Here is a 27,828-nt window from a genome sequence, read left to right as displayed (position 1 = left end):
TCCCACTTTTCTATTGTTGTCCTCTGATGAAGATTTATTTTGAACACACGTGAGTGTTAACAAGTTGACCTGAGTCCGTCTGAGTGCCCATAGTACACCTCTACTGATTTCAGTTGCGTCTTCGGGACGACAAGGAAAAAAGAAAAGTATATCTACGGACATTCTTTGGCCAGAGGGCAGATATCCAAGTTCTTAGTCTTGTGTAAAATGTGTGGCCACTAATTGGCATTTGAAAATGGCAAGTTTACCAATACAGCCTCCGCAAGCACAGCAGAATGTAGCCAAAAAAAAGCAACATTTGCCAATTTATAAATTACATAATGCACATTTCAGATTGTACAAAAAAGTGGGACAAAAAAGACCTGCAACCTGCAACCTCATCCCCATGGTGTCGAGAAGTACGCGCCCACCACTACCTGCTCTCTCACCCTGGTATTGGATCATTTGCATGTGCAAAATGTTTTAACACGTATGTCGTGAGTAACGAAAACAAGATTTTTTTCGAAGTAAAAATGTAACAGTCTTATCCTGCCAATATGCAGTATCACATTTTATATTAGTATGAGCAAATTGGAAACAAAAAGAGTATTTTTGAGAAGGCGTGGACGTTATAATTACAATGTTTTGAAAACACGTAATGCACGTTGGAAATAACAACACCAACTACACGATATAAATCCATTAGTAGCCAATTGCGGTATCGAATCAGGATACAGGAAGAAAGTTTCCTATCCAGGGCTTACTATTGGAAACGAGGTTGGAAATAAAGTAAGCACTGAGGACGAGGTTGAGGGACCTGCTCTTTGCTGGAGATGAAACAGCAGCTTTCACATCAGCATTTACTCTGCACAGTCAGTCACTGTAGACTTCTTTCAAGACGCTGACCCATCTATTCCAGTGATGGCCACGAGTTCACGGTGACCTTTGGTAGACTCCCATCCAGCAGTCGATCCAGCCACATGCCTAGTCTATCCAACGACATGCATTCTGAAAACTCGTCCGATTCACTGTCGGAACTGTCCATGAGACCAACAAAACTGATATCTATTTCGCCCCGCCGTCTCCTTGACCTCTGACCTTGTCTGGGCTTGAAGACAAAGTAGTAACTTTTGGATGGACGGATCGCTAACACTGTGCCTGTGAAGAGAAACATAGCAATCACTGTACCAGCTGAAACCACCCTGATGATTATTCCCTGTAGGGCCCGAAACTGCCCCAGCACGCTATGGTTGTATGGATTCATCAGTGAATCAACACAATAAATACAATGTAGTACAATGTAGTACAATGTAGTACAATGTAATACAATGTAGTACAATGTAATACAATGTAGTACAATGTAATACAATGTAGTACAATGTAATACAACGTAGTACAATGTAATACAACGTAGTACAGTGTAATACAATGTAATACAATGTAATACAATGTAGTACAATGTAGTACAATGTAATACAATGTTGTACAATGTAGTACAATGTAATACAATGTAGTACAATGTAGTACAATGTAGTACAATGTAGTACAATGTAGTACAATGTAATACAATGTAATACACTGTAATACACTATAATACACTGTAATACAATGTGATACAATGTAATACAATATAATACAATGTAGTGCAATGTAGTACAATGTAGTACAATGTAATACAATGTAATGCAATGTAATACACTGTAATACAATAAAATACAATAAAATACACTGTAATTCAATGTAATACAATGTTATACAATGTAATACAATGTCATACAATGTCATACAATGTAGTATAGGTTAAAGGGTTAAGATCTGCAGTACATTTTGAGCACTCTGTTTATTGCAATGTAGACTAGTTCCAAGGCCTCGTGGTCTGGGGCATTGAATTCATGGTCTGCAGGTAATTCTGCAGGTTGTGGGTTCACGTCCAGCCTGGGGTCATGGTGCGTGTGCCCTTGGGCAAGGCACTTTGTCATTCATTGCTTCTCTCCACCCAGGAGAAAATGGGTACCTGCGAGGGCAGAGATGGTTATTGTAATTGATAGTAGTAAGCTGCCTTGCGCCGAAATAGTAGCATCGAGCTGTATACTCCCCTGGGAGCTGAGATGGTATTTGGAATGTTTTATTGGCCCAAAGATCAGGGGTAATAATAATGTACATGTAACGCGCTTTCATTAAAGCATAGTTAAAAGCGCTTTATAAGATCTATTATTACTAGTTATTACTATTATTTTTATTAACAGGTGTGGGCGGGATTACATCAGCCACTGAAAACCTGTATTCATTTGCACACCAGTTTTAATCGGTCGCTATGTGTTACCAATTCAGCACTCCAGACTCAAGAACCTTTGAGTTTCAAGAACATAGGTCTGGGAGCTAGATAAACCAATGTAACAAATTCCTGAGTGTCAGCGCTGGCCTATTAGAGGGAAAAAGGAATGGGAATAAACCCACAGGCTTTACAAATTCAAACCAAGATTTTTATCAAGCACTTACCCACGCCATTGGGCGAAGCGAATGGTGAAGGATTTTCGCTTTGTGAGCGGAGGTTTGCCAGCCAGTGCTTGTACTTATCCAGCATTAGGAACACTGGTACCAGGAACGGCTGACTGTGGATAAAAATCAATATCTCATCATGATCTAGAGCAGGCATGTAACTGGGAAGTCACACAAAAAAGAGGAAATTCAAAGCTTTCCAAGACTTTGTACAGCTTTTTCTGTTTTTAATGGCACACATGAGAAGTTAAAAAAAAGAGCAAATCAGCTGATTTGAGGAAAAGTTGCATGCGTGCTAGAGTCAACAGGCCTTTTTCGATGACATTGTGGGTATAAACAGACGTGAATCGAAGGATATTGTCATCATATTGCGCATATCCCCAAAACAACATTTTACAATCTTTAATGTATTTTTTTTGTAAAGTTACTGAATTTTATAAACAGTAATATCAACATTTTTCAATCCGTCTACACTTCAATAATTGATTATTGATAATAATTGATAAAAAAATAGAAAATTTCTTTTTCAATGTGAAAGTCGGCATCCATAACATCCATTTTCAAAACTGTGTGTGGCAAGGTAACTTCCATTTAGAAGTTTCGAAAGACACAGATGTAGCCAAAGCTGTAAACGGAACCCAGGTTTCGAAAATTCACACACAAAGTCCCGTACCTTGCTATATGCATGTGTGCTTCTTGTTTGAAAAGCTGGCATAGTGTGTCTTTGCTGTTCTGGTCCGTTAAGAGAAGCAACAATATGTGACCTTGTCGACCGCTGGCCAGGAATTTCTCATATGTTGACTCATTCAACTCCTGCATGTGGATTCTTCTATAGAAAAAAAATGATTAACCTCCTGCTATTTAAACAGTCACAGACAGTCAAAATTTCCATCCACTTCCCCTGCTATACTTTTAACACAGGCTAGTCACCAGCAGTCAGATCATATGTCAAGCAAGCACTGTGACAAGTCGAACTCAGTCAACAGACCATGAACAGACGAAGCAGGCAAGTTGTGGGCACAGCTGGCGTATCAATTACCCACAGCCAAAGCTAAGCTGTATCAAGTTACATAAACAATCGCGGCCAGTCAATCTAGCTTTATGTAAGCTGGGAATTATTAATTGTTGAAAACAGTCACTTGATTGATTTTGACTGAAAGGACAACTTGGCACACAATGTATGTTTGCAAAGGAGAGTTAAAGGGTCATGAATGCAATTGACTACATCGTGTTTTGTGATCGAAAGGTTGTTCATGGTTTTTCAGTTTTCTCGAAAAGTGTAATATCCACTGAGCTGAAACTTCAACAGGTTAGGTTTTGAACATTTTTCTTTGGATTTTGAGTGGTGCTATTATTGGAAATGAACAAAACGCATGTAAAGCCAATGATCCTATATGCCATTACTGCATACCCTTGTTTTGCGATTTTCAGTCCTTTTGATTGTTATTCTTATATCTTTCCATGTATTTTCTTGTCTGTTGCATTCATAAGTTGTTGTGTATTGTTGGTTTTTTCTTTAGGTAACATGAATTATAACTTTAATAATCATAGCAAACAGGATTAGAGTTGTACAGCCACTTTTAACTGAAGCTGTACCTGAGTCGAAGATTGGAGCTGTCTGGTTGTGAGCGACCTCTGACCTCCGTAGCATAACTGGTGAAGCAAAGGATAAACAGATGTAATCAGTCCCAACAAAATGCAACAGCGGACGGGGCAAACATTTTGGAGGAAAAAAAATATATTAAAAGATACCTTCTTAAGGTTGGTAGCCATTTAACCACTTTGCGCCCGGATTATTTTTGCCAAAAATTTAGATTTTTGCAAAAGGCAAAATGTTCCAGCCGACTTCGCAAGAGTCAGTTCAACAGTGTTTGTACGATATTTCTTGCCGAAATTTTCTAACAGATCTGGAATTTTGGGGGATTGGGAAAGCTTCCTGGCTAAAATAAAATTACCCAGAAAGTTTAAGTTTAAGAAAGTAGAGACAAGAATTTCTTGGTTTTTACCCTTCTCCTTGTGGCATGCTACCGTTGGCTCGGTGATCCATGGCCTCCTTGCTGTGTGCAGTAGGAACACTGAAACAATTAGCCATGCATGACGTAATATTTATGTATTTAGTTACTTATTCCATTTCTTTATGGGCTCATTTCCGTCCAATGGGCTCTTGAAAGTGGTCGAACAGCGCCCTCTCTGTTCGTGCACGGTGCCTATTCTTCAGTTCACACAAAGTTTTTAATTCTTGTTAGGATAAAAACATATCCTGGCACCTATCAAAACACGAATTCACTGTTCAGTTTGTCAGATTTATATTTCTTTCACTTTTTGGGGATAAAGAAGAAAGTTTACTAAAGTGAGTTTTTTGACAATTTCCTTCAATGCTGAAATTCGTAAGCGATAAGACCTACGTGTACGTGTGCCAAAACTTGTCGTACTTTCCCCATTCGAACTCCAAAACGCTACATTCTAACTGTTTAAAGTCAACAAATAATGGGAAAGAATGTAGTATCCTGACGCCACTTCTGTGGTTGTGTACAAAGTCTTTGAAAAGTTGAGTGCATTTTCAAAGTATTTTCCAACAAAAATGGAAATGTTTCTCAGTCCCAGATTCAAGTTTTTTCAACATTTTTGCAATGACTGACCTTTATTGAGATAATATATGATGAAAAAACTGGCGTCAGGATGCAACATTCTTTCCAAATAATGTAAAAAATACAATCTCAGTTTTGATTTTCAAAGGACTGATTTTTAGAAACGTCTCCGAACTTCTTACCCCGCATTTAGAAGCCCTGCAAACGCTAAGAAAAATGCCACGAGATATGCCAGGACTACCAGGACGGCAATGGAAGACTCACTCCTGTAAAACAAAAACAAAAAAACAGAATCGTTAAAAGCGTGAGAAAATAGCGCCCCCTAGGAGCAGGTGCATGCGATCTGTGGGAATCTGTAGAGGGCGGTATGTGGAGTGGGTTGCTTACATGTGCATATTGGTTCCACATTAAGACTCTCACTACTTTCACAAGATTATGTATTGTTGTTGATGGCTCAATGCAGCAAGGTCCCACAGACTTTGACACCTGATGTACTGTGTTGCAACCCGATTCATGAAACTCATCGTATCCAGGCTACGATGCATAGGGATAGGTTTTAAAACATAAAACAAACTGGCATACGTATGATGCAGTTTTAAACTCGCGGTGAACCATAAGCTATTTTGAAATTCCAATTTTAATATTCCAGGCAAATTCATATTTACTTCGTTGCATATTCAATTTACAGCTCCACACACATTGTCTCGGTATTATAGTCTGGTTTATTTAATTATGGCATAAAACTGGCTAAGAAAATTATGCTTTCTATTTTGCGACGACCACAAGACACGACAGATTCAACCAACATAAGTTTTGTGAAATGGATCCTACGACGCATTGTAAGTTGCGACGTGTTACGCATTGCAACTCGAGTTGCAAAGCGTCGCAGTGCTTCATGAAATCGGGTGCGGGTTAATTATCCACTTACCATGCACTGAGCAGGGCTTGCTTTACGTAGCTCCCAGGCTTCGAAAACAGATTCAGGAAACTGTAGATCCGCTCCAGGATCCAGTGCTAAATGAATGCAACAACTCACAATCAACGACGACAATGTCAAATCTTTGGATGTAATTTCTCAATAAAAATTTCCAGTTTGTGACTCCTCACCAGAAAATAATCAACTAGGACCCTGGAAATGTGACTGCACGGTTTTGAGAAATGGACTCCAGTTCCTCATTGCTTTTGGTTCTCGGATCTTGAAATGGATTTGATGTGTTAAATATCACCTTTAAGAGAGTGACTACCTTTTTATGATCTCATATTGATAATTCAACACTTCAGCTCACTTTATTATGGAGGTTTTTCAAAAATGACAGTGGAATTTTAAGGGGGAAAACTGATTCAACATTTAAATTGACTTAACAAAATAATTGGAGTATCACTTGCTTATTGTGTCAAAACGTTATGATTACAATTATGCTGGTGTCAATTTCGTGGTGCCGCTGAACAGTAGGCAGAAAAGTTGTAGCAGAAAATTGTGCTAACCTTAAGCACTATTTCATAATTTGGATGTGTTAACGCTTGAACGCACATGGAGATTTCTATTGTTACGTCACAAGTTTCAGCAACTTCTTTTCTCTGAGGTAAGCATGCCTTTTGCTGTGCTTACTGCTTAGGCCAAAAAAAAAAGTCTCCGGTTTCTGGTATGGAGCTTGTCCAAAAAGTGGTGCGGCGACGCGGCTTTTTTTTTTTTTACCTGACTTTTTTGCTTCAAATGTCGGCTGATGACTGCAAATGGTGCCCAACTAAACTTAGTGAAAATATATGGGAGTCCAGAGAGGCCACATAAAGCTTATTCTCGATCATAACCCCATCTAAAAACACGTTGTGTCTAAAATTGTGCAGCAGCAGGATTCCAGTCAAACCAGTGAGTTTGGCGGTTTTGAGACATCATCTTTCATTGAAAAAAAACTTTTTCATTTTGCCTACGCGCATGGCTACGGCGACGCGCGCATACCAGAAACCGGAGACCTTTTTTTTTGGCCTTACGGTCTCATTGAAATAGACCGAGGCTCTGTAAGAGTAAAACCGTGTGCTTAGCAGCAAAAATTAATACAAATTTGTCTCACTGGTGCATTTTCATCTTTCAGTTCCGGCAGAGTGGTCACGAAGCCCAACTTGAACTTCTTGTCCACGATTTGCTGGAGGAAAAAGCTCAATCCTATCTTGTCTTTTTCAGGCTCGTTGCCATGCCAACCCTCGGGCAGCCAATCGTAAGCCACCTTTCTGCCGCTCTGCCGCCAAAGGACAGCAACCTATGAAAGAGCAAAAGAAAAAATGGTTAAAAACAGAGTAACCCTTGAGTTTCGTTCCCAGACAGAAAATAAAATTAATTTATAAAATCAAAGTACTTACGGGAACCGCGCCGTCGGAATCGAAGCGGGCCAAGTCGCCCAGCGCCCGGACAAACTCCTGCTGTGTCTCCTGGTACAGGTGAACCAGTCTAGCTTCCCCTGGGAAGGAGTCTGTTGTCTTGGCAACCAGGCGGAAGAAATCTCGGTGCTCCTTGTGGACAGACGGGTTCTTGGTGATGAGGATGACACAAAACCTTCAAGACAAAAATGAAGTTACACACATGGTGGTTTTTGTGTTTGGTCAAACAGCGCTGAGGGTGTGCAGTGCTTATAAAAGTACTTGGCGATGGACAAAACCCAATATTAACCTGAAACCTCCACAGTATTTTGGCTAGAAACCCTGCTGAAGACAACAACATACGACACTTGTCCAAATGACAAGCCTGCCCAGTGCAGCAAGATCCATCAGGTCTCAAGGCCAAACTGCCTCAGAGTCCGTGGTCACCAACTGCCGTAGGATACAACTATGGCATGTTCAATGGGACTAGCTCTCATTGTCTCAAAATTGGTCGTTTATGCACTGGCGTTGATGGCTCAATGCAGCAAGGTCCCACAGACTTTTACACCAGATGCACTGTGTTGCGTCTGGCAGGGTTAGAGTTAAAGCAAACCAACTAGACAAAATCTAGACAGGGTTTCTTGCCACAGGAGGGTTAGGGTTAATATTTGGTTTGCCCAATTTGGTCTCATTCCTCTCCTGTTAAAATACAATACAAAGATGGGCTGGGAACCAGCCTGGCCCACTTTTGTCTTCTTTTTTTGGTATAAAACATAGGGAACTCACTTTTGGCAAATATTGAAGTGAATTGGAGGGTGTGGTAGATCAAGGGTTAAAATGGTTATCATAGTTTTCCAGCGTGATGTACAATATTCATGACCACTGATTAGCTGCCTACCTTCGTCTGTACGTCCCTGGTGATTCTGGGCACAGGTCCTCGTACACCTGCTGAGACGTTAACCGGGGAACAAAGAGGTACTGATTCCTGGTGACGGCATCCTCTAGAAGGGAAGTGTCAATCTTGGAAGACTGAAGGTCAAAAACAGAAAGAGATGGAAAGTTTCTTTGTTGTGGTTGAGACTATGCAAAGATAAACACCTTTTATTTACAGTAAATAGTCAGTCTTTGTAATTCCAAAAAAATGGTACAAAATTTCACAGCTTATTGGGTTAGGAACCAGATTTTTTAAAGAAATATTTATATGTTCTCTTCACAGATATCCTCCTAAATGAGAAGAAAATATTTCAAAGGCAAGTTTGAGGAATGCTTTATTTCATATCAGTAATAATATATTTTAAAAAAGGACAAGTCTGCTTCCACAAAATGAGACGTCATTTGCCGATACTTTTTGTTCGAGCTGCAATTCTCTTCAAAAAACTCTTTTGACGGTTCACGATTTGTCGGAAATGTTCAAACATTTTATAAACCCTACACCAGCAAAGTTACATATCATTAGAATTCTCTCTCTCTATCTTTGCTCTCTCCAATAACAGTAAAAGCTACACCTTAAATTCCTGTGACCAGCCCATACTTTCTTGCAGCAGGCCACCAAAACCATACAAATTAAAGCTTAACTTTCTACCTGAATCTTGTCCACATATTCCTCGTCGTCCTCCTTAAAAATGAGCAAGGTGGGTTCGTGGGCCGAGACGTCAAACTTCCAGACGAGTTCTATCGTGTCTTCGCCCTGGTTCTGGGCAAAACCAAAGGTGTGCAGACGCCGATACTTGAAGGCCAGGAGGTGGTAGAGGAGCGAAGGGGCGGAGCGACGCGAGAAGAGGAGAGAGCGGGGACGATTGTCGTCATGCCAACCAGAGAAGAACGTCTCCTGGTTTGCGTCGGTCACCTGGGCAATAGAGAAAAGGCAGTCATTTCAAAATCAGAAATCAAGTTTTGAATTCATCATGAGTTGTTGCTCAGATGAATCTTTATGATTAACATGGTTGCAGTGGTAGGGCTAACATCGTGGTTTAGTACTGTGCACAAAAATGTCTGATTTCGTCCCACGTCCTTCGATTTGTGATTAACAAGCTTCTTTGCTAGGTACTCTATAGATCAGAGGGTCTGATGATGAGCAGAGCATACTGTACAAAATGTTGAGATTCCACAAGTTCTGTTTAGAACCACACAAACTCAGAAAAGAGGTTTTATGACTCACAGTGTAAACGCAAAGCGTATAAGAACGTTCCGAGATTGGAGCGGTTCCCTTATATTCAAGACCACATCTGACAGCAGGTGATCTCATGCAACCTTAATTTCAAGATTATGTACTTCAGCTGGCCTTGCGTAACCTTTACTTTCAATATCACATTTTAATGTATGTATTTTTATTAAACTGACCTTCATGACCACATCTGACAGCAGGAGATCTTATTGTACAGTCAAGATCACATCTGACAGGAGGAGGTCTTATTGTACAGTCAAGATCACATCTGACAACAGGAGGTCTTACTGTACAACAAGAGGTCTAATGCATCCCGACTTTCAAGATTCTATCTGTCAGCTGGCCTGGTAACCTTACTTTCAAGATCACATTTTCAAGCAGGTCTTGTCAACTTACCTTCAAGACCACATCTGACAGCAGGAGGTCTTGTGTCAGGTTATCCACAAGACCACATCTGAGAGCAGGAGGTCTTGTGTCAAGTTATCTACAAGACCACATCTGACAGCAGGACATCTTATGTCATCTTACCTTCAAGATCACATATGATGGCAGGAGGTCATGCGCAAACTCCTTCAGCTTCTCGGTGTTGACGTGATTCTTGTCGAAGATGACAACCCTGCCTTCAATAATACCAACTATAGAGGGCCACTGGTGGACTCCAAGCTTCCTCAGCAAGTTTCGACTGTAGTCTCCATACACCGTTCCCATGCCGATGCCTGAAAATGACCCCAAAAAAATCAAACGGAACACATAAGAAATATGAAGTCAGATTCAAACATGAGGCACCTTCTCAATCGGTTGTCTTCCTTCACATATCTTCCAGATATTTTATCCAAACCAAAAATACATTCAGATGCCTCATAAATACATGAAGTCGATCATGTCAAAAAATGTGTAAAGTTGTATTCCCCATACTCTTCAACAGATTCAATTATTTTCACTGGGCATTTTTGCTAGGATGCAACCTCAATCTTGCTAAGTCATCCGTTATTTCTTGAATGTGGTCCTTGGAGGGATGACCACTGCCTCAATCCTGCAAAATCTTCCAGCAATCACTGTCAATATGTTGAGGCAGAGCCAGTGACATCCTGAAGCAGTGCGGAGCATTCCAAGTACAGTCGACTCTCGTTAGTACAAACTCTGTTAATACAAAATTCTGGTTATAACAAACATAAAGCCTTGGTCCCCACTGTGCATTTATGTGCACAATGAATGGGACTGATGTTCGTCTTAATACAAAATTCTGATATAACAAACAATTTGGCTTGGTCCGAACGAGTTTGTTATAACGAGACTCGACTGTATAATCTAGGCCTAAATCAATGCACTGCTGAGCATAAACAACCAAAGGTCCAGCCTAAGACCTTGACACAGTGCATCCTCCAAAATCGGCTATACATTTTTGCCAAGTAGCCTCAATCCTGCAAAAAGAGGATTTTGGAGGATTTGGGAATAAAATTTCATTTTGTTTGTTTTATTCCAACAAAAAACCTCCTTTATTCCTTTTTTTTTTTTTGGATTTCTTCAACCCTCTGAAAAAAAATTTGGTTTTGGGCACAAACAGATCCACTTTGCGAGCAGACTGGCTCCCGGTCCATATATTATCGATACTGATTGTGGGGCCGGAACCAGCCTACCCCACAAGAACATGAATTATTGTCTGGCAGCCAATAATTCGAAATTATAAAGTAATAATTCAAGAAGTAAGCAAGGGCCGATCTTTTCGATCAATGTCTTATTCTAAAGTAAATAACCTTGGTATTGCTAGAAAAACAGCAATTTAGGGAAAAAAGGAATACATTTTTGGAGGATGAAAATCGAAAATAGCACGGAAAATGCCACTTGAAATGTGGAGGGAAAAGAATGTTGCAACTTGATCTAATGATGACCTGAAAATGATGATAAAACATGAATCTGGAACTGAGAAAACATTTCCAATTTTGTTAGGAAATACTTAGACAATTTTCTTGGTTCTCCGTAGATTTTGTACACAACCGCTGAAGTCGCGTCTGGTTGCAACATTCTTTCCTATGGAGACAACACTAACCCAGTTTCTCAAGTTCAGGCAAGGCCTCGTTCCACATCTCTTCTACCCTGACGCAGCTGAAGCACCAGTCACCCGTCACAAACAGCAAGAACGGCTTGCGATGGCTCTCCGGCAAGATTCCGTTCTCGAACTTCTCCAGCGTGACCCGGCGGGGATCCGAGCCGGCCGACGAGCCCTGATTGGTGTAGCGGAACTGGAATCCGTCAAACCGGCTCCCGGCAAAGTGGAAACCGGCGAAGGGGTCGTGTCGGTTCTGGCGGCGAGGCTGGTTCCCGGTGTCCACATGACCATACAGATCGTACTCCGCCCTCTTCTCCTCATTGGACAGAATCTACGCATATATTACCAAGAAGTCTGATTTAACAGCTGATTTAACAATGGCATTATAAGTGTTGTTTCCGGATTGAATCTTTTCTCATTAAACACATAGGCCTTTACACCCCAAGTTGAACTTCAAGAAATACTCTTCTACAGTACATCTTTATGGAGAAAGTGAGGAATCAGAGAGAATATTGATTTGGATTTTTAATGCACCTTTAGACGGTTCAGGAACGCCTACATCAGCAAAGATGATTCACATTATTACTGCAGACAGATGATTAAAGCAAAAGTGAGTGTGCTGTGACCCGCCTGTCTGAACAATTTACTACTGAAAAACATTGCGACTCAGATCTTGACTTTAAAAATCAAAGCAAAGATTTTGGGTAATTGTGCAAAACCTATATTTGACTTGAGTTGATGCTGATGCAGTACATGTACATGTAGGACTGTTTTAATGTGTTTACAACATCTTACAATTTGTTATTATAAGGTGGAATCAGTTGATTTAAATGATTAAAATGACCCTCAAGCAATTTAGTTTGTTAAGTTTTTGGAAAGATTTCCATATACGAAGTTCACTCAACACCCTGTGTACAAACCCTATGAGGTTGGACTGAAAAATTCTAAGTGTTTTCTAAGAAAATGCTTGTATTTTCTCACTGCTCAAATTGACTTTGATGACGTGAATTTGCTATCTGGGGGCTTGTTAGTCAATACAGAGGAAAATTTGTGAACTTCGTATATGGAAATCTTTCCAAGTTTTTGAGCATTCATCAATACCGAATTCAAATTACAAAAGATGCCTTCTAAGATGGCCGCCATGCACAAGGTCTATAGCCAGCACAATGTTTTCACTATTGAAGAGGGCCTTCATGATAGTATCGATACTGGCAGTGTGCCCAGGTGGGTCTATATGTTCATGCAGTGTTGTAGTACTCGTACTCGGTACTCGTACTCGAGTACTTCTCAAGTACTTTTTTTGGAGTACTCGTACTTGTACTCGAATGTCAAAGTACTCGTACTCGAAATGACGGTACTCGTACTCGGGCAGCAAAGTACTCTTACTCGACATGTCAAAATTATACTCGATCATCAAAGTACTCATACTCGAATAGCAGTACTCGAAGAAAAAAAATGGTATAGCTTGACTTTATACCACGGCCTTATTTTATTATCAATACTTTCAGTTGAACTTGGAAATGGTTGATTGGCTTGCAGAGAAATCAAAGTTTCCTGATTTTTCTCTGTGCAAGACACTGCATGTCCGGACAAACACATTTAACAGCTAGCCATGAGTGGATCTGTATACTGTCTGACTGGGCCTGTGCCAATTACGCACAATGAACCATTTGCCGTATGGCCGTATTCGGAAATAGAAGTAGTTGTACTCGTACTCGGAAGTACAAGTACTCGTACTCGTACTCAGAAGTACAAGTACTCGTACTCGGAGACCTGTACTTGTACTCAGAAGTACAAGTACTCCTACTCGTACTCGTACTTGGCAACCTAAGTACTCGGCAGTACTCGGTACTCGGAAAAAAGTACTCGACTACAACACTGTGTACATGTTATGTACACTTTCACATTCAAGCTCTTCAATCAGTAGTTGGGCGCAGACATCCAGGAGCTTCTAGCATCGCCTTTTCTGTTTCCCAGACATAAATTTCAAACTCAATGGTTCTTGAGTCTGGAGTGTTGAATGATAACTGAGCATCATATCCAGTGAATAATGACATAATCCCACCCACACATATTTAATTTGCTTTGCCTTCACAGCGCCCTCATAGGTTTGCGCAGTGAGCCAATATTTACCTCGTAGGCCTGTTGGATCTGAATGAACTTTTCTTGAGCACCTTCCTCCCTGTTTTTGTCCGGATGCCTGAAAGCATAGAATGATCATGTGAGGATGAAAGTAAACAAACAAACAAAACTGTCACTGCTAGCTGATCTACAAAAATGATAAATATCGATAATGACAGACGTAATTTACAAATTGAAATGCAATGTACATTTAATATTACATTAATTATGACGTAAACAGTTATATTTATGGACTGGACACGTGGCCATTCTAGACCAATGAAATTATAGTACATACTATCAACACAGTGGCGTAACTATGGGGGGTATCCCTCCCAACAGATGTTCGGATCCTTATTTGTTAATTTGGAAAGATTCCCATATCTGGCCATCACTTGACACCCTGTGCACAAACCCAATGAGACTGGTAAATGTTTAAGTGTTTTCTAAGTAGGCCTAAATATTATTTTCCCTGCTAAATTTGACACTTTATTATCACTTTCTGATGGCTGATACTAGGTCACTGAAGGGAAAATGAATGATGGCCAGATAAGGGAATCTTTGCCTTAATTTCCCCTACCACCCCTCTACCCCCCCCCCCCACCCCCCTAGACCCGTGAACGTGGCTTGTAAACTACGCCACGTTCTTATGTCATTTCGAACCTGGCGAACGTGTCCCTCTGACTCCCTCCGTTACACACACTGGACGTTATTTTGCCCATGTAATAAGTACTCACATATGAAGCTGTCTTGAATTCTATTTGTACGTCAAAACTTGCATTTGACGAAAATTGAGGAAAATTCTGGCCCCGGTTCATGAAGTCCGTCCGCTACTGCTAGCTGCCATTTTCTCCCAACTGACGCATGCGCATTGCGTTTTATTTTCGTATGATTCGACGGCTGTTTACTGTCGCAGCTAAAACAGACATCGTTTTCGACAAGTTTCAAGTCCTTTCCTCTCTCACCGCACCGCACGCGGTTGCACGTGCGCCCGCGTGTGTGTGCACACACGTACTGTACACGAGATGAGCCGAGCAGCCAATCGTCTGCGGGGGTTTTTTTTCGGGGTTGCGACATGAAACAGCCGTCAATCTGTCCAAGCGACTCAGACGCGTCCGGGGTTATTTGTCAGGGTCAGGTTAAAATCTAATTTCTACACGTTCCGTAAAAACTATGGGTCTTTCCTGATGGGCAAATTTCGTCGAAATTACACAGCCGAAACAATCGGACGGGCAAATTTAGATTTCTGGGGGAGTACTCAACACCCATACGGAATTATGTATGTCGGATCGATTTCGCCAGGTTCGAAATGAAACAAGAACGTGGCGTTGTATACAACGCCACGTTCACGGGTCTACCACCCCCCCAAACCCGGAAAAATTTAGTCGCCGTAATTTTTAGTATGAATACTGAACATACTCCTAGAACTATGAGGCTCCACTACGTGGAGCCTCATAGTTCTAGGAGTATACTGAACATGCTGAATAGCCAGCAAAAGCAATGCGAAGGTCATGCTTACCACTGCCGAGCGAGATTTTTGTAGGCTTTTTTAATCTCCTTTTGACTGGCCGTTCTACTCACTCCAATTAACGAATAAGGATCAGAAATGTTGGATGAAGCCCATGGGAGGGCAAAACTAAAGAATACAATCGCTAAAATTAACTGATTGCTCAATTTTTTCCCCATTTTGCACTCGATAAATTAGCAATAGCATAGCACTTATCGAAACAAGACTCAAGAGATGAGATTTTAGCAAAAGGCTGGCGAAAATCTAGTGTGTTGTTTTGTGTCGCGTATTTGAGTCTGGGTGCCAAACAGGCAGTATAGCCGCATCTTAATAAATGATTTGGCTATGACTTCTAGTTACACAAGTGTCTATGGGAAGTGGCTTCAGCCGCTTCCATTTTTCATGGAAAGCCCTAGCCAAGGCTACGGCTATCCGATCGCAATTTTCTGAAAACTTTAGGAGAAAGTATATTGTAAATCAAATTTTCGGAAATTAAGGATAAAAATGCGTCCATTTAAGTGCTATACGTCGACATTTACACAGACACTTTTAATCTATTCCGACCAGGAAAAACTGCATTTAATATCCAAATGCGATCAAGATTTTGAAAAAAAAATCTAGCGAAAATTTACTGATGATAAACACATCTTGAAAAGGTCTGAAAAGTATTTAACGAATGTGTTTTGGCGCAAAAAGGCAGCCAAAACAAAGTTTTTCATGGAATAATTTCTCCTGGGTATTTCATATCATTCAATGTATGGTAATTAAATTTCAGAAGACATTGGCATTGAATTAATTTTTGAAGAGTTGGAAGCTCATTCCTTTCAGCAAATTAAGTTTTTGAAGAAAAAGAAAAAAAACACTGGAAAACAAGGCAAGTTCACAAAGAGCAAAGTTATAGTTATATATACAGGTGTACTTTTAATAATAACAGGAATATAAAAACAATATTACAATATAAAGTCTAAGGGGACTTGTGAGCTGTATAGTCTTCACAATTATTTCCTAAATAACAACCAAAAACAAAATGTTAAGGCCCAAAAAAAAAAAGTCTCCGGTTTCTGGTATGGAGCTGATGACTGCAAATAGTGCCCGACTAAACTTAGTGCAAATATATGGGAGTCCAGAGAGGCCACATAAAGCTTATTCTCGACCATAACCCAATCTAAAAACACGTTAAAATTGTGCAGCAGCAGGATTCCAGTCAAACGAGTGAGTTTGGTGGTTTTGAGAAATTACCTTTCATTGAAATTTTTTTTTTTGATTTTGCCGACGCACATGGCTACAGCGACGCACGCACATACCAGAAACCGGAGACTTTTTTGGGGGGCCTAATGTAATTGACAGCAGTTATTTCTTCAGTTTATACTTCAATCTTTTAATTCTATATATGCATGTTTAATAGCCTGATTGTCTGCAGCTGAAATAAGCAAAACTAATATTTGACTTTTTATTGGGGGGGGGGGAATAGATTAAATGAGGATAAATTTAGTATGAAGAAAACAAATTTGCTGAGGGAATAGTGATTACAGAAAATGCAGAAAAAATCCAACCAAAAGTCAGGCATTTGTGAGGCGTTCTGGCAAAAATGAGACAGAACTGGGCAGAGGCCGAAATGCAGGATTAATAGAAAACAGAATAAAATTCTCTAGACATATACTGTTTGTTACACTCACACTTGGACATTCCGTTGACAAGTTATTGCTGTTTAAAGTTGCATTTTTGTCATGTCAAAAAAAGTAAAATACTGAGGAAAAAAGTCATTTAAGTTTCAAGTTTTGTATTCTTAAAAATGAAAAATGCCAATTCTTTTTCCTTAACAATATTATTCCACATATTTTACACTACCAGTATACCTTTAATATACATGTAGTAAACATATCAAAGGTTACAAATATAAATAAATCTGAAAATAAAAAATAAAAAAGACCCAATCATTTTTTTTTTTTTTCCACTATGGTCTGTGCCCCGTTCTGTCACATTTTGCCAGAACGCTTCACATTTTTGCTTGGCATCAGCAGAAATCCTCCAAAATCCACTTTCCAGGGCTTCCATGCAGCAGGTGCTGAGCTGCACCTCCCAAATCCTGGAAAATCCTCCAAAAACCTGGTTGAGGTTATTGAGTATAAATTACTTACACACTGATTAGAAAACAATTTTATTTTGGATAATAAAAAATAAATATCTCTAAAACAAGTCTCCTCGGGCAGTTCCTTGTTTTGACTAAATCTTAGTCCCGATGGAAAAGTCAACGATGCCTTCATAACTTCCTGAGAAAACTTCCAATGTTAGTTATGACTTCCTTGTGCCAATATTCAGGTTTCCTGAGAACTTCCATAGGAAATGCCTTTTCCATCGCAGTACTCCAAGGCTTTTTCTCTGCATTGGAAAATGCCACTACGACCTCATTGTGCCAATGTTCAGGTTTCCCGTGAACTTCCGTGGGAATTCCTACTTGGAAACTTCTCATTAAGGCTTTCCGCTCCATGGAAAACGTCACAGTTATAGTTCTGACCTCCTCGTGCCAACTGATGCTCCAGTTTCCTGAAAACTTCCGTAGGAATTGATAATTCCATCAGGCCACTCCTCATGTTTTTCCTCTGCAAAAGGGAAACGTCACTGTCTGGTACTTGATTCAGCCTGGAACTTCCATGGCCGAATCCCGTTCCTGTTGGAATGAATTTCATGGATTGGGAAGCCTTTTGGGCTTAGTTCTGAGGAGCGCGGGAAAATCCGAGTCATCATAAGAACTTGTCCAAAGTGGGAAGCTTTGGGAGGGTTTTGTTTACGGAGGGTCGCCTTGTTGATGAGTGTGTTCTCCTCTTTATACCCCTAACACTGATTCCGGAGGGCTTGATGAATGATCCCTGTGTGCCAACAAGTTAAGGTTGACACAGTATGCGTAATCAATGATGTCATGCTAACATTTCTCTAGGGCTGTCCCAATGACACAACTATTTTTGCCCCCCCCCCCCCACCCCGACAAAAAAAACTAGATATGCCACTAGTTGAGGTTATTAACACAAGAATGGATAAGGACGTTGGATTTTCATTTTATTTTTTTTGTTTATCTAATTCTTCTTTCTGAGAATTCATTTTCATAAGCCTTTGCAAAAATCTCTTTTTTAACAAGATCATGTAAAACTTTTCAAGGCTACAAAATGTTTGTCTTAAATACACTTTAAACAAACTTTGTATAGTCAAAGACAATGACTTTTTGTATCTCAGGAACAAAATACTGTAAGAAAGGTCCATAATTTATGCAAATATGATAAGGATACATGGCCACCAAGGCCGTCATAGCCCTTGCGGAAGTTACTCCCAGAATCTTGAAGGGGTCGTCGATTGCCAAACAGACCCGAGTTGGCAATGGCCGACATCACCATGGCATCTGATTCCTCTGAGCTCTGACTCTTGAACTGCAAAAAGCAAACAAACAAAATTAGGCTTACCGATGGAGTCGAGCCGGACCAAAAACTCTCAGATTAGGACATTATTTATACTTAGTGACACTGTCAGTCAGTGACTCGGTCAGTCAGTGACTCAGTTAGTCAGTGACTCAATCGGGGAGTGGGGGCGTCAGTCAGTGACTCTTTTAGTCAGTTGGGGAGGCAGTCAGTCAGTGACTCAGTCAGTGACTATTTAGTGACTCATTCATTGACTCAGTCTGTGACGCAGTCAGTCAGTAACTCTTTTAGTGACTCAGTCAGTTACTCATTCCGTCAGTGATGCAGTCAGTCAATGACTCAGTCGGTCAGTGATGACTTGGGGAGTAAGTTAGTCGGGGAGTCAGTCATTCATTGACTCATTCGGTGACTCAGCCAATCACTCAGTGACTCAGCCAGTCAGTCGGTCAGGGCAACCATCATGAAGCAGTTGTGTTGAATAACAGCATCCAGGATGCTTCCGCCATTACTAGGTCCGATGTGTGAACAGTGGCTCTTTAGATAGATCGAGTGTGTTCTTGGGGGGTCAATTTTTGTCGTAGTTCATCTTCTTCTAGTCCTCCCAACCATCCCCCCTTCTCACCTTTTTGTTCTTGTGTGCCAGCGACGTCGTCTTCACAAACGGCAGACCAAACTCTCGGCACTCCTTCTTGGCCAGCACGCTGGGGCTGGGCTCGTCAAACAAGCTGGGTGTGCTTGGGTTGCCGGGGTTGGATGGGATGCCGTCATCTAGACTGATATCCGTGCCGTTGTCTGGGGTACTCAGCTTGGGAGTTTTGAACTGGCAAGGTGCAGGGCTGAAGGAGGGGTGGTGTAAAAGGGAAAATGTTCAAATTAAGTAAACCTCCAGCCAACCAGTTGCCTTAAAATTGAAAAGTTAGAATGTTATCGCGGAAGATCTTATAAGTTGTTCATCTTGTTCTCTTCAACAAATCATATCATTGTATCCCCTAACAAATTTGTAATTTGTACGTTTTGTTTTAATAACCAAACATCTTTTTTTCCCTTTTATTTTGGGGGTCAGCAACCCTCTAAACATAAATGATTATATCTTGAGCTGCTTTTAGGATCTGTCTCATTCAAATGTGAACATGTTGATTGATAGAAAAATTGCAAACCAAATGTATTGTTTTGGAAAAAAAATCATATTTATCAAAATAATTATAAGTCTGGGATTCCCCCCTCCCACCTCTCCATGATGAGCCTGGTGAGGGCGCTCTTGCTGGCTCCGCTGGGGGATTCCATTGTTGTCTGCAGGCTGGCCAGTCGGTCCTTCAGGGTTTGTTTCTCCTTGAGGGCGCACTGTAGATCTTCCTCGGCACCCCTCAGCTGATTGTGGGCCCGTTCCAACTCCTGGCTCGTCTTCATTAACTGCAGGAAAAAATAAGACAAAACCACCACCTAAATAATGCACCTATCAATTGTCAGACATCATGACCCCTCAGGAGTGGTGTGCTAGTAATAGTCGGTCATCCTGTGCAATTTACACACCCGCTATAGTGACATACCAAATGTATACTGTTGACGTGGTTTAGGCCAAAAAAAAAAGTCTCCGGTTTCTGGTATGGAGCTTGCCCAAAAAGTGGTGCGGCGACGCAGCTTTTTTTTTTTTTACACCTGATTTTTTTGCTTCAAATGTCGGCTGATGACTGCAAATGGTCCCCGACTAAACTTAGTGCAAATATATGGGAGTCTAGAGAGGCCACATGAAGCTTATTCTCGACCATAACCCAATCTAGAAACACGTTAAAATTGTGCAGCAGCAGAATTCCAGTCAAACCAGTGAGTTTGGCGGTTTTGAGACATCATCTTTCATTGAAAAAAAAACTTTTTCATTTTGCCGAGGCGCATGGCTACGGCGACGCGTGCGCATACCAGAAACCGGAGACTTTTTTTTTTTGGCCTTATCAGTTTTTCTTGCATATATTTTGCAGCTTATAACGAACCTAAAATAGGACGCACGAATGAAGCACCCTATCGACTGTTTGACACCCCAAATTATGACTTGACGCACCCCGTACGTCACAGCGGTAAAAGACATGAAGCACCCTCAACACACCATTCCTGGGGCGTGGTATGGATCATTCCTGGATCATTCTTATAATTATTAACACCAAGCCGTAAACCAAACCTACATTCTTTGTGCTCGTTGATAATTTCCTCCTGGCTTCGTCCAGCTCGTTCTTCAACTGGCTCCTTCTCAATTTGTTGTTTTCAAACTCCCTGCAAGACAGAAAAGAAGAAACACTTGCTGACAGAAAACAGAGCCATAGGTGAGACTGCAGGTTCACTCAGCCATTTCAAAGCCTTCCGAGGCAGAAAAAAATCTACAATCTGATCAGTCTCATGAGCCAATATGGCCTATCAGGCCGGCGTTTATCTCCAGTTTCCTTGGCCTGAGACATTCTGAGCATTCCTCATGCGCACTTGATTCAAGCAAACAAAGAGAATGGTCTAAGTGATAGCGCCCTCTACCACTGTGGCAACTTGACTGCGCTTGTCATTAATCCAGTCTGGGACCCAGACTACCGTTTCCATACCTCTTGAGTGTCACGCAGTAGGTTGCCAGCTCTTTAGCTGCTCTGGGGCCGTCCCCGTACTCACTGAGTAGAGATTCTGTCGCCTCGGCATTGTCGGTCAGAACACGCTGTAGTCTGTGGTTGAAAAAAGGACCAAGAAGCGTCATAACAACTTGAGAACCTGGGTAAATTTTGCTGGAAAGAAAGTCTGAGGATGCTCCACATGGAGTTTTTAAGATGGGGGCAAGAGCCCCACTCTCCTTTGGTTGGTGTACATTTCTCACTTTGTCTGTGACCGAGTTTGACTGAGCTACTCAGAGATGCCACAGGGTCTGCTTGAAAAAAACGGAACTGGGTCTGCTTGAAAAAAACCGGAACGGCTGCTTGAAAAAACCAGACTTTTTTGTGTGTGAAAAAGCCACTCCGTATCCGACACAAAGTCCCCGTTGTCATCTTTATCTTAATTGTAGCCAAGCCAAGTTCTGTTTATTTTTTAATTTTGCTTCTATGGCCTTTGAAGCTGTCGGTTCGTTCAATCACTTTGACTTTTTCCATATTCCTAATATTTATTCTGCCTACCCGAATTTCCAACGTAATATTCGACACAAAACATGCATGATTCCACAATACTGCTGTCGGTGTACATGATCCTTGCACTACGTGATGCGCTCAACGAAAAAAAAAACATGGTTGGTACCCGCATTTTTTGTATTCACATATATCACTGCGATCAGAAACCACCGATAGCTGAAATGATAGACTTGATTTCCAGGCTGAATGCTGTGTGTGCTTAGCACACAACACGCCCACACGCGGTGAAGCACGCGCGAGGCGCCGTTGTATACTGCTTCCATTTATTTACGTTGGCCGCTTGTATCGCATGCAGGCTCGGCAACAACATACACAAAGACTGGTTTTAAGACTACTTCAACGAACAACGTTGTGCCATGCGTGCGCCTAAATGTACTAAATCGAGGTAAAAATCAACGCATTTCCACAGTTTTTTTTCTCTTTTTTTCTTCGGAATTTTGTGAGATTTTTTTTAAAACCGGAATTCCGGTTAAAACCAAAAAAGTGGCATCTCTGGCTACTACCATGGTCACCAGCCCAGAAGTCATGCTGTAATTGGCCAATGCGCACCGTGTGATTGACAGACATGAAGCGTTTGTATGCGCAAGATCCCTGGCTTGGCTCTATGCCAAACAGGGTCCTTTTATCAAAACGCAATAAAAACAAAATGAAGCCTCGAAATATGGCTTAACTATGAATTGACAGATTTGCTTTTTTTCTCCAACCTTTCAAGAAACTGAAGTTTTTCTCGGAGTCTCTTGGTTTCTTTCTTGGCCTGTTTCGCCTCGTCTATCTGGTACGACAACAACGACAACTGCTTCTGTAAAGTCAAATTCAAAGAGATATACATGTAACTCTGTAATATGCATTAACAAACCCTCCAAAACACTAAAAAAAAATTGCCATAAAACCACACTTTAAAACACAATGAAAAACGAAACCTTAAAATATGAATTGATAATGTAACAATGGACTTAAAGGGAATGTACATCATTGGCTTTTGCTGTAATTTTCAGAAATGAACTATTTGAGGAGTTAGTATAATAGATCAAATATTGTTACACTGACATTTTTGAAGTTTGGTGTTCGAAAAATGCTGGAAAAACCAAGAAAAACAAAATGTTCAAGAAGTCTGGTTCCTTGACTCCACTAAAGATAAAATGGATCAATTTATAGATGCCGGAAAATTGTAAGGTATGGGAACCAGTCTAGCTGGCCTGCACCCGTTCATGAACATGTAACCAATAGCAAACAAAATTTGGACCGAAAAAAGTGTAAAGTTGGAGCAGTAGTTGAAAAATAGTTAGGTTTTTCCAACGGTGGTCGGCCGACCACCGTTGGAAATGTATAAAAAAATACCATTTTCTTGTGAATGACTTCACTTCAGGTGCCATTATTTTACAGGATGCTTTAGACTGTCATTTACCAACATCCTAGTAAGGTATTTCGTAAAAACTTGGTAGTTTTATTTTCGATGTTTGCAACTGTTGTATATTCCCTTTAATGCTTAAGAAGATATAGTGGAATCCGGCAACCAGAATTAGAAGCTTTTACTGCGGTGGTGTCACGCTCACGCGCATGCTGCACGCGTTCTTAAAGACGAGGCGCACGCGCATTTCAGTATTCCTATTGGTCGAAGGAGCCCGGAGTACGCCCCTACTCCCCGGGCGCGACTCACGCGAGCCTTGCGCCACCGCAGAAAATGGCTGCCGCCGGATTTGCCTATAACCCTGTTCAGCCACAAATAAAATCACAAATAGATTTAGCCCATTAGTCATTGTACCGCTTGAAACTGCCCAGCTTTTTACTTTTTCTCAAACCCCCCCCCCCCCCCCCCCCGAGGTTTTTATAGATTTATCAAGGAATAAATACAATTTTTTTGCAAATGCTAGTGGATTAACCCTTGCATTACGAAACACCCAAAGACACTTCAATGTCGTGCCAAATGAAATGCCCTGTGTTTATTGCATGGACCTTCAAAGTCTGACGCAGTATCATCAGGGTTGAGCCACGATAACGAATGCAATCTTCCGATAGGCAAATGAGTACCCACTTGCTATCATTTGATGCACCCCCATACCCCATATTTAGCCTAAGCTGATCAGTTTTAGCATCCTGCTATGCACTCCATTCGGCGGGTATAAGCATGTCTGGCTGACTGACAAGAAACTACAACCAAAAAGTGAGGATTTATGTTCCAAGACTAAAGAACAGCAAATAGGAAATGGCATTGTTGTCACTTTACCTTCAGAGCGTCGGATGTAGTTTGCTCAGCTTGGAGGTTGTGCAAGAGGTCTTTGACTTTCTTGTTCAACCCTCGGATCGTGTTAGAGTGCCGCTCATTTTCCTGCGCCAGGTTCTTTTTCGTCGAATCACGTTTTTTAAGTTCAGCTTGCAAGGCACTCAACTCATTCTGGCAGAAAAACAAAAGAGAACAGACTTTGTTTAAAAAGTTCCGAGTGAAGAATGGTCGATGGAAAGACTTAACAAGGCACAGCGATACTATCAATATCCGATTGTTTGCTCTGGACGACCAACCAACGTTGACAAATTTTATTTTTGGTAGGCTGTAGGGCTGAGCCAAATAACCAAATGTCCAAATATTTGATTGTCAACCGAATATCCAAATAGAATTTTTGCGATTCAAATATTCAAAAAAGTTTGAAGACTCGAGGACATGATGAAAAATGGATAACTTTTGTGGTTTTATTGCTTGTCAAATGCCACACTTTTGTTGAAAGCCACTATCACACATGATTTGACAGATCCACGACGAACGTTAGCTCAAATTTCTGCTTTAAAATCAGTTAAATATCAGCCACCGCTACCTGTCCTTTGTATTATTTTGATGAGCTCTTTGTCAACTTTTGACAAGCGTAGATGCACACAAGTACCAATCAGCGGCCACATTAGGCTGGCGCATGTTGAACTTGCTCAGCGCATTTTGAAATCGCAATACAGTGAATCTCGATAAGTCAAAACCTGCTAACTCGAAAACCCTTCTAACTGAAAGTAAGACCTCATTCCCGCCAATTGTTGTTGAAAAGAAAATCCATTGGATAACTCAAAACTCTTCCTAACTCAAAATTTGAGCCCATTCCCCTGAGTTTTGACTTTTCGAGATTTCCCTGTGCAAAAATTCGATGAAGTCCAAGTTTGAATAATCGAATACTAAATTATTCAAAAATGCACGATTCTAAACTAGCTGTTGGTGCAAAATAGCATGAGGCTGCTAGGCAGATATGACAACTTTTCTTCTGTGAATTAAAACATGACCTTTGACCCCACAAATGTCACTGACCTTTAGCTTGCTGGGGTCATCCTCGCTAGTGTCAGATCCGGCCTCGAAAAACAGCTTAATGACGGTCCTGCCTGTGGCTCTCTGTCGACACTGGGGACACGTTAAGGAGGTGGACAGCCACTTCAGCAAACTTGGAGAGGAACAAGTTTAAAATTCATCAAAGCTTCAATCCTTAGGAACTTTCTGATTCTCCAAAAATCCACGAATGTTAGGAAAACCAAATGGTACATTTCTTAAACCCTATCTCCCTACAGGCATTTTACATGTATGTATCAACCTCAATCCTGCAAAATCCTCCAACTGCCTTCATTAGAAAATAAAATACAGCCTCAATCCTGCAAAATCCTCTTCCATGTCTTGAATGTGGTCCTTGGATGGGTGACCACTGCCTGAATCCTGCAAAATCCTGCACCAATCACTGTCAATATGTTGAGGCTTGGCCAGTGACATCCTGGAGCAGTACGGAGGATTTCAAGCATAATCCAGGCCTATATTTATGCATGGTTGAGCAAAAACAGCATAGGTCCGGCCCAAGAACTTGACAAAGTGCATCCTGCGAAATCAGTAACGTATTTTTGCCATGTAAGCTCAATCCTTCAAATTCCTCCACATTGGCAAAGAGGACTTTGAAGGATTCCGTGCAGTTAGGGTTTTAACTCTAATTTTCAGGGGACATTAGTGTTGTGCGGATTATACCAACTGTTCGATCATCAACATATCCGAATAGAGTACCGAGATGTGACGTCATTTGGAACAAAGAAGTGTAGTGCAAATGAATGGAGTATGCGCACGTGTTGGTTCTCGGGCTGAATCACGCGCTAATGTCTTTCACACACATAATTGTGCGCGTGATGTATTCATTCCGGTACTGAAAATGTGAGAGGTCTCTAGGAAATGGTGAAAAAACGTCCATGATGTTTTTCTAATCATACAAGTTGTGTGGTTTTGTATGTTAAATGCCACACTTTTGTTCGAATACCTACATCGCGCATAATTTGCGAGCTTCCTTATTAGCTCAATTTTCTTCTTTAAAATCAGTGACAGGGGTGTGAGCGACCACTGATAAAAATAGCTGAAAAAAGGTGTAAAAAAGCTGAACTTTGACAATCTTATATACTTTTGTACACAGCATGTGAGGAAAAAAAGCTGAAATCCAAAACAAAAAAGCTGAAATCAGCTTTAAAGCTGAGACTAATCACACCCCTGGTTATCTTCAAACATATATTTACATGTACATGTACATAAAATACGCTACATGCTATAGTATTAGAGACAGAACATAACTGAAAGACAAAAACGAAGCCACAAACAAAGAAAAAGGTTTGAAAAATGTTTATTGATTTGACTCACCAGTCTTCGTGGAAAGTATGACCACAGGGGCACGCCGAGACCACCACGTCTCCCTCAAAATGGTCGTGGCAAATAGTACAGCAGGCGTTTATCATCCTCAGATGTTACTCGTGTAGGAACCACAAATGTGGACCTACTGCGATCCTGATGAAAATGCTGACGACAGACATCCAAATCTGGAACAAAAAAAATTGTAATTTTTAATGATAGGTAACCCTCCTAATGTTTAAATAGTAATAAATAAATAATATAACGGCGGCACCAAAATCACTTAATTAGTCATTCCTATTTATTAATCAGTCACTTACTTCATCGAGATTTGAACCTCAGACTCTTGCTTGCAACACAACACTTTTTACGGCTAGGCCGCGCACGATCACTTTGCAATAATCAATCTTTGGATGTATTTGAAGTAGGCCTAGGCCTATCCATTGAAATAAACTAAATATTCATGTCATGAGAAATTAAATATTCGTAATGATCTATTGCACTGTCATTGGCCGGCTCATGCGTTGTCATGGTTGTCGATGTCATGCGTATAACGTACTGCTGTCTTCCAGACACTTCAATCAATTTGACCGGCTGCCTCCAACTTAATTCTGCACGACGTGTGCATCCAAAATGAAATGTGCTCTAAAATAAAAACACATTTTTCCTAAAAAAGTCGCATTGCCGAGGCTTCCTGGATTCATCTTGGGGGTTGGGTGAACATGGTGAAATCCCAAGGTGAGATGAAATTGATGTGTTTGCCGGCAGGTAGGTGGTGGCCCAGTATGGAATTCTTTCCAACTATTTGGCCACACACTACACTAACGTTCATGACGTTTAATAGTGGGGCTAGGGGCGAGTTGACAATTGGACAGTTTTTCTACCACCGCCACCCTTAGTCATACTTCCTCGAGGAGTTCTGAAGAGAAAAACCACCAAGTACCAAGTACCCGACTTCAGGCCACATGCACAGCAGCGATTTGACCCGTGAACGTGGCTTAACTAAGCAGCGATGTGCACGACAAGCACAAGGCAAACGAAGTCAAACTTCAAGTCTTCATCAACAAATATCGCATTCGCAAATTACTCATTTCGCCTACTTAACAAATTGTTTTACTGCAATGATTACGGGGGAAAGGACAGAACAACTTACGATTTAATTGAAGTTAAACTTGCGTTCCAAAATGTTTACGAGTCGGAGAATGATTGAGCCTACTTCGAATATGGCGCCGCGCCGACGTCAACCGTACCGATGGGGGCGCTATTTGTCTTCTGTAGCAGCTTTCGTAATGTGTACGCGCGCGTGCATATCGGCAGAAGTTTGGCATAATTATATGGGCATGATGTGTTTTTGCTTGTTTTTCGTCTTGGGTTCCCCCCCCCCCCCTTCCCCCGCC

General features: G+C 41.0%; 2 protein-coding genes across 4 annotated transcripts; both read right to left on the bottom strand.

The window, feature by feature from the left end:
- Positions 1–667: 667 nt before the first annotated feature.
- On the bottom strand, positions 668–15,513 carry LOC119744782 (dnaJ homolog subfamily C member 16-like). 3 transcript variants are annotated; one of them, XM_038220913.1, is made up of 15 exons: positions 15,270–15,513; positions 13,763–13,829; positions 11,630–11,960; positions 10,111–10,298; positions 9,001–9,264; positions 8,317–8,447; positions 7,422–7,614; positions 7,136–7,321; positions 5,995–6,080; positions 5,249–5,332; positions 4,485–4,553; positions 4,075–4,131; positions 3,152–3,307; positions 2,479–2,591; positions 668–1,137 (listed from the first exon to the last, which is right to left on the bottom strand). In XM_038220913.1, exons 1-15 carry the CDS (start codon positions 15,434–15,436, stop codon positions 890–892), a joined length of 2,340 nt encoding a protein of 779 aa, XP_038076841.1. In that variant the 5' UTR covers positions 15,437–15,513; the 3' UTR covers positions 668–889. The 3 variants fall into 3 exon arrangements, with proteins under 3 accessions (XP_038076841.1, XP_038076842.1, XP_038076843.1); XM_038220914.1 differs by having other exon boundaries at positions 3,152–3,304; XM_038220915.1 differs by having other exon boundaries at positions 4,485–4,535.
- A 1,072-nt stretch (positions 15,514–16,585) lies between these two features.
- Positions 16,586–27,690, bottom strand: LOC119744781 (E3 ubiquitin-protein ligase TRAIP-like). Its single transcript, XM_038220912.1, has 11 exons — positions 27,585–27,690; positions 26,444–26,619; positions 25,094–25,223; positions 24,038–24,205; positions 22,518–22,612; positions 21,244–21,357; positions 20,839–20,926; positions 19,893–20,074; positions 19,287–19,500; positions 18,539–18,676; positions 16,586–18,124 (listed from the first exon to the last, which is right to left on the bottom strand). Exons 2-11 carry the CDS (start codon positions 26,536–26,538, stop codon positions 17,999–18,001), a joined length of 1,350 nt encoding a protein of 449 aa, XP_038076840.1. The 5' UTR covers positions 26,539–26,619; positions 27,585–27,690; the 3' UTR covers positions 16,586–17,998.
- Between the last annotated feature and the right edge of the window lie 138 nt (positions 27,691–27,828).

Source organism: Patiria miniata, unplaced genomic scaffold, assembly GCF_015706575.1.
Source record: "Patiria miniata isolate m_02_andy unplaced genomic scaffold, ASM1570657v1 HiC_scaffold_7, whole genome shotgun sequence".
Classification (NCBI taxonomy): domain Eukaryota; kingdom Metazoa; phylum Echinodermata; class Asteroidea; order Valvatida; family Asterinidae; genus Patiria; species Patiria miniata.
This window is presented reverse-complemented; position numbering and strand designations above follow the sequence as displayed.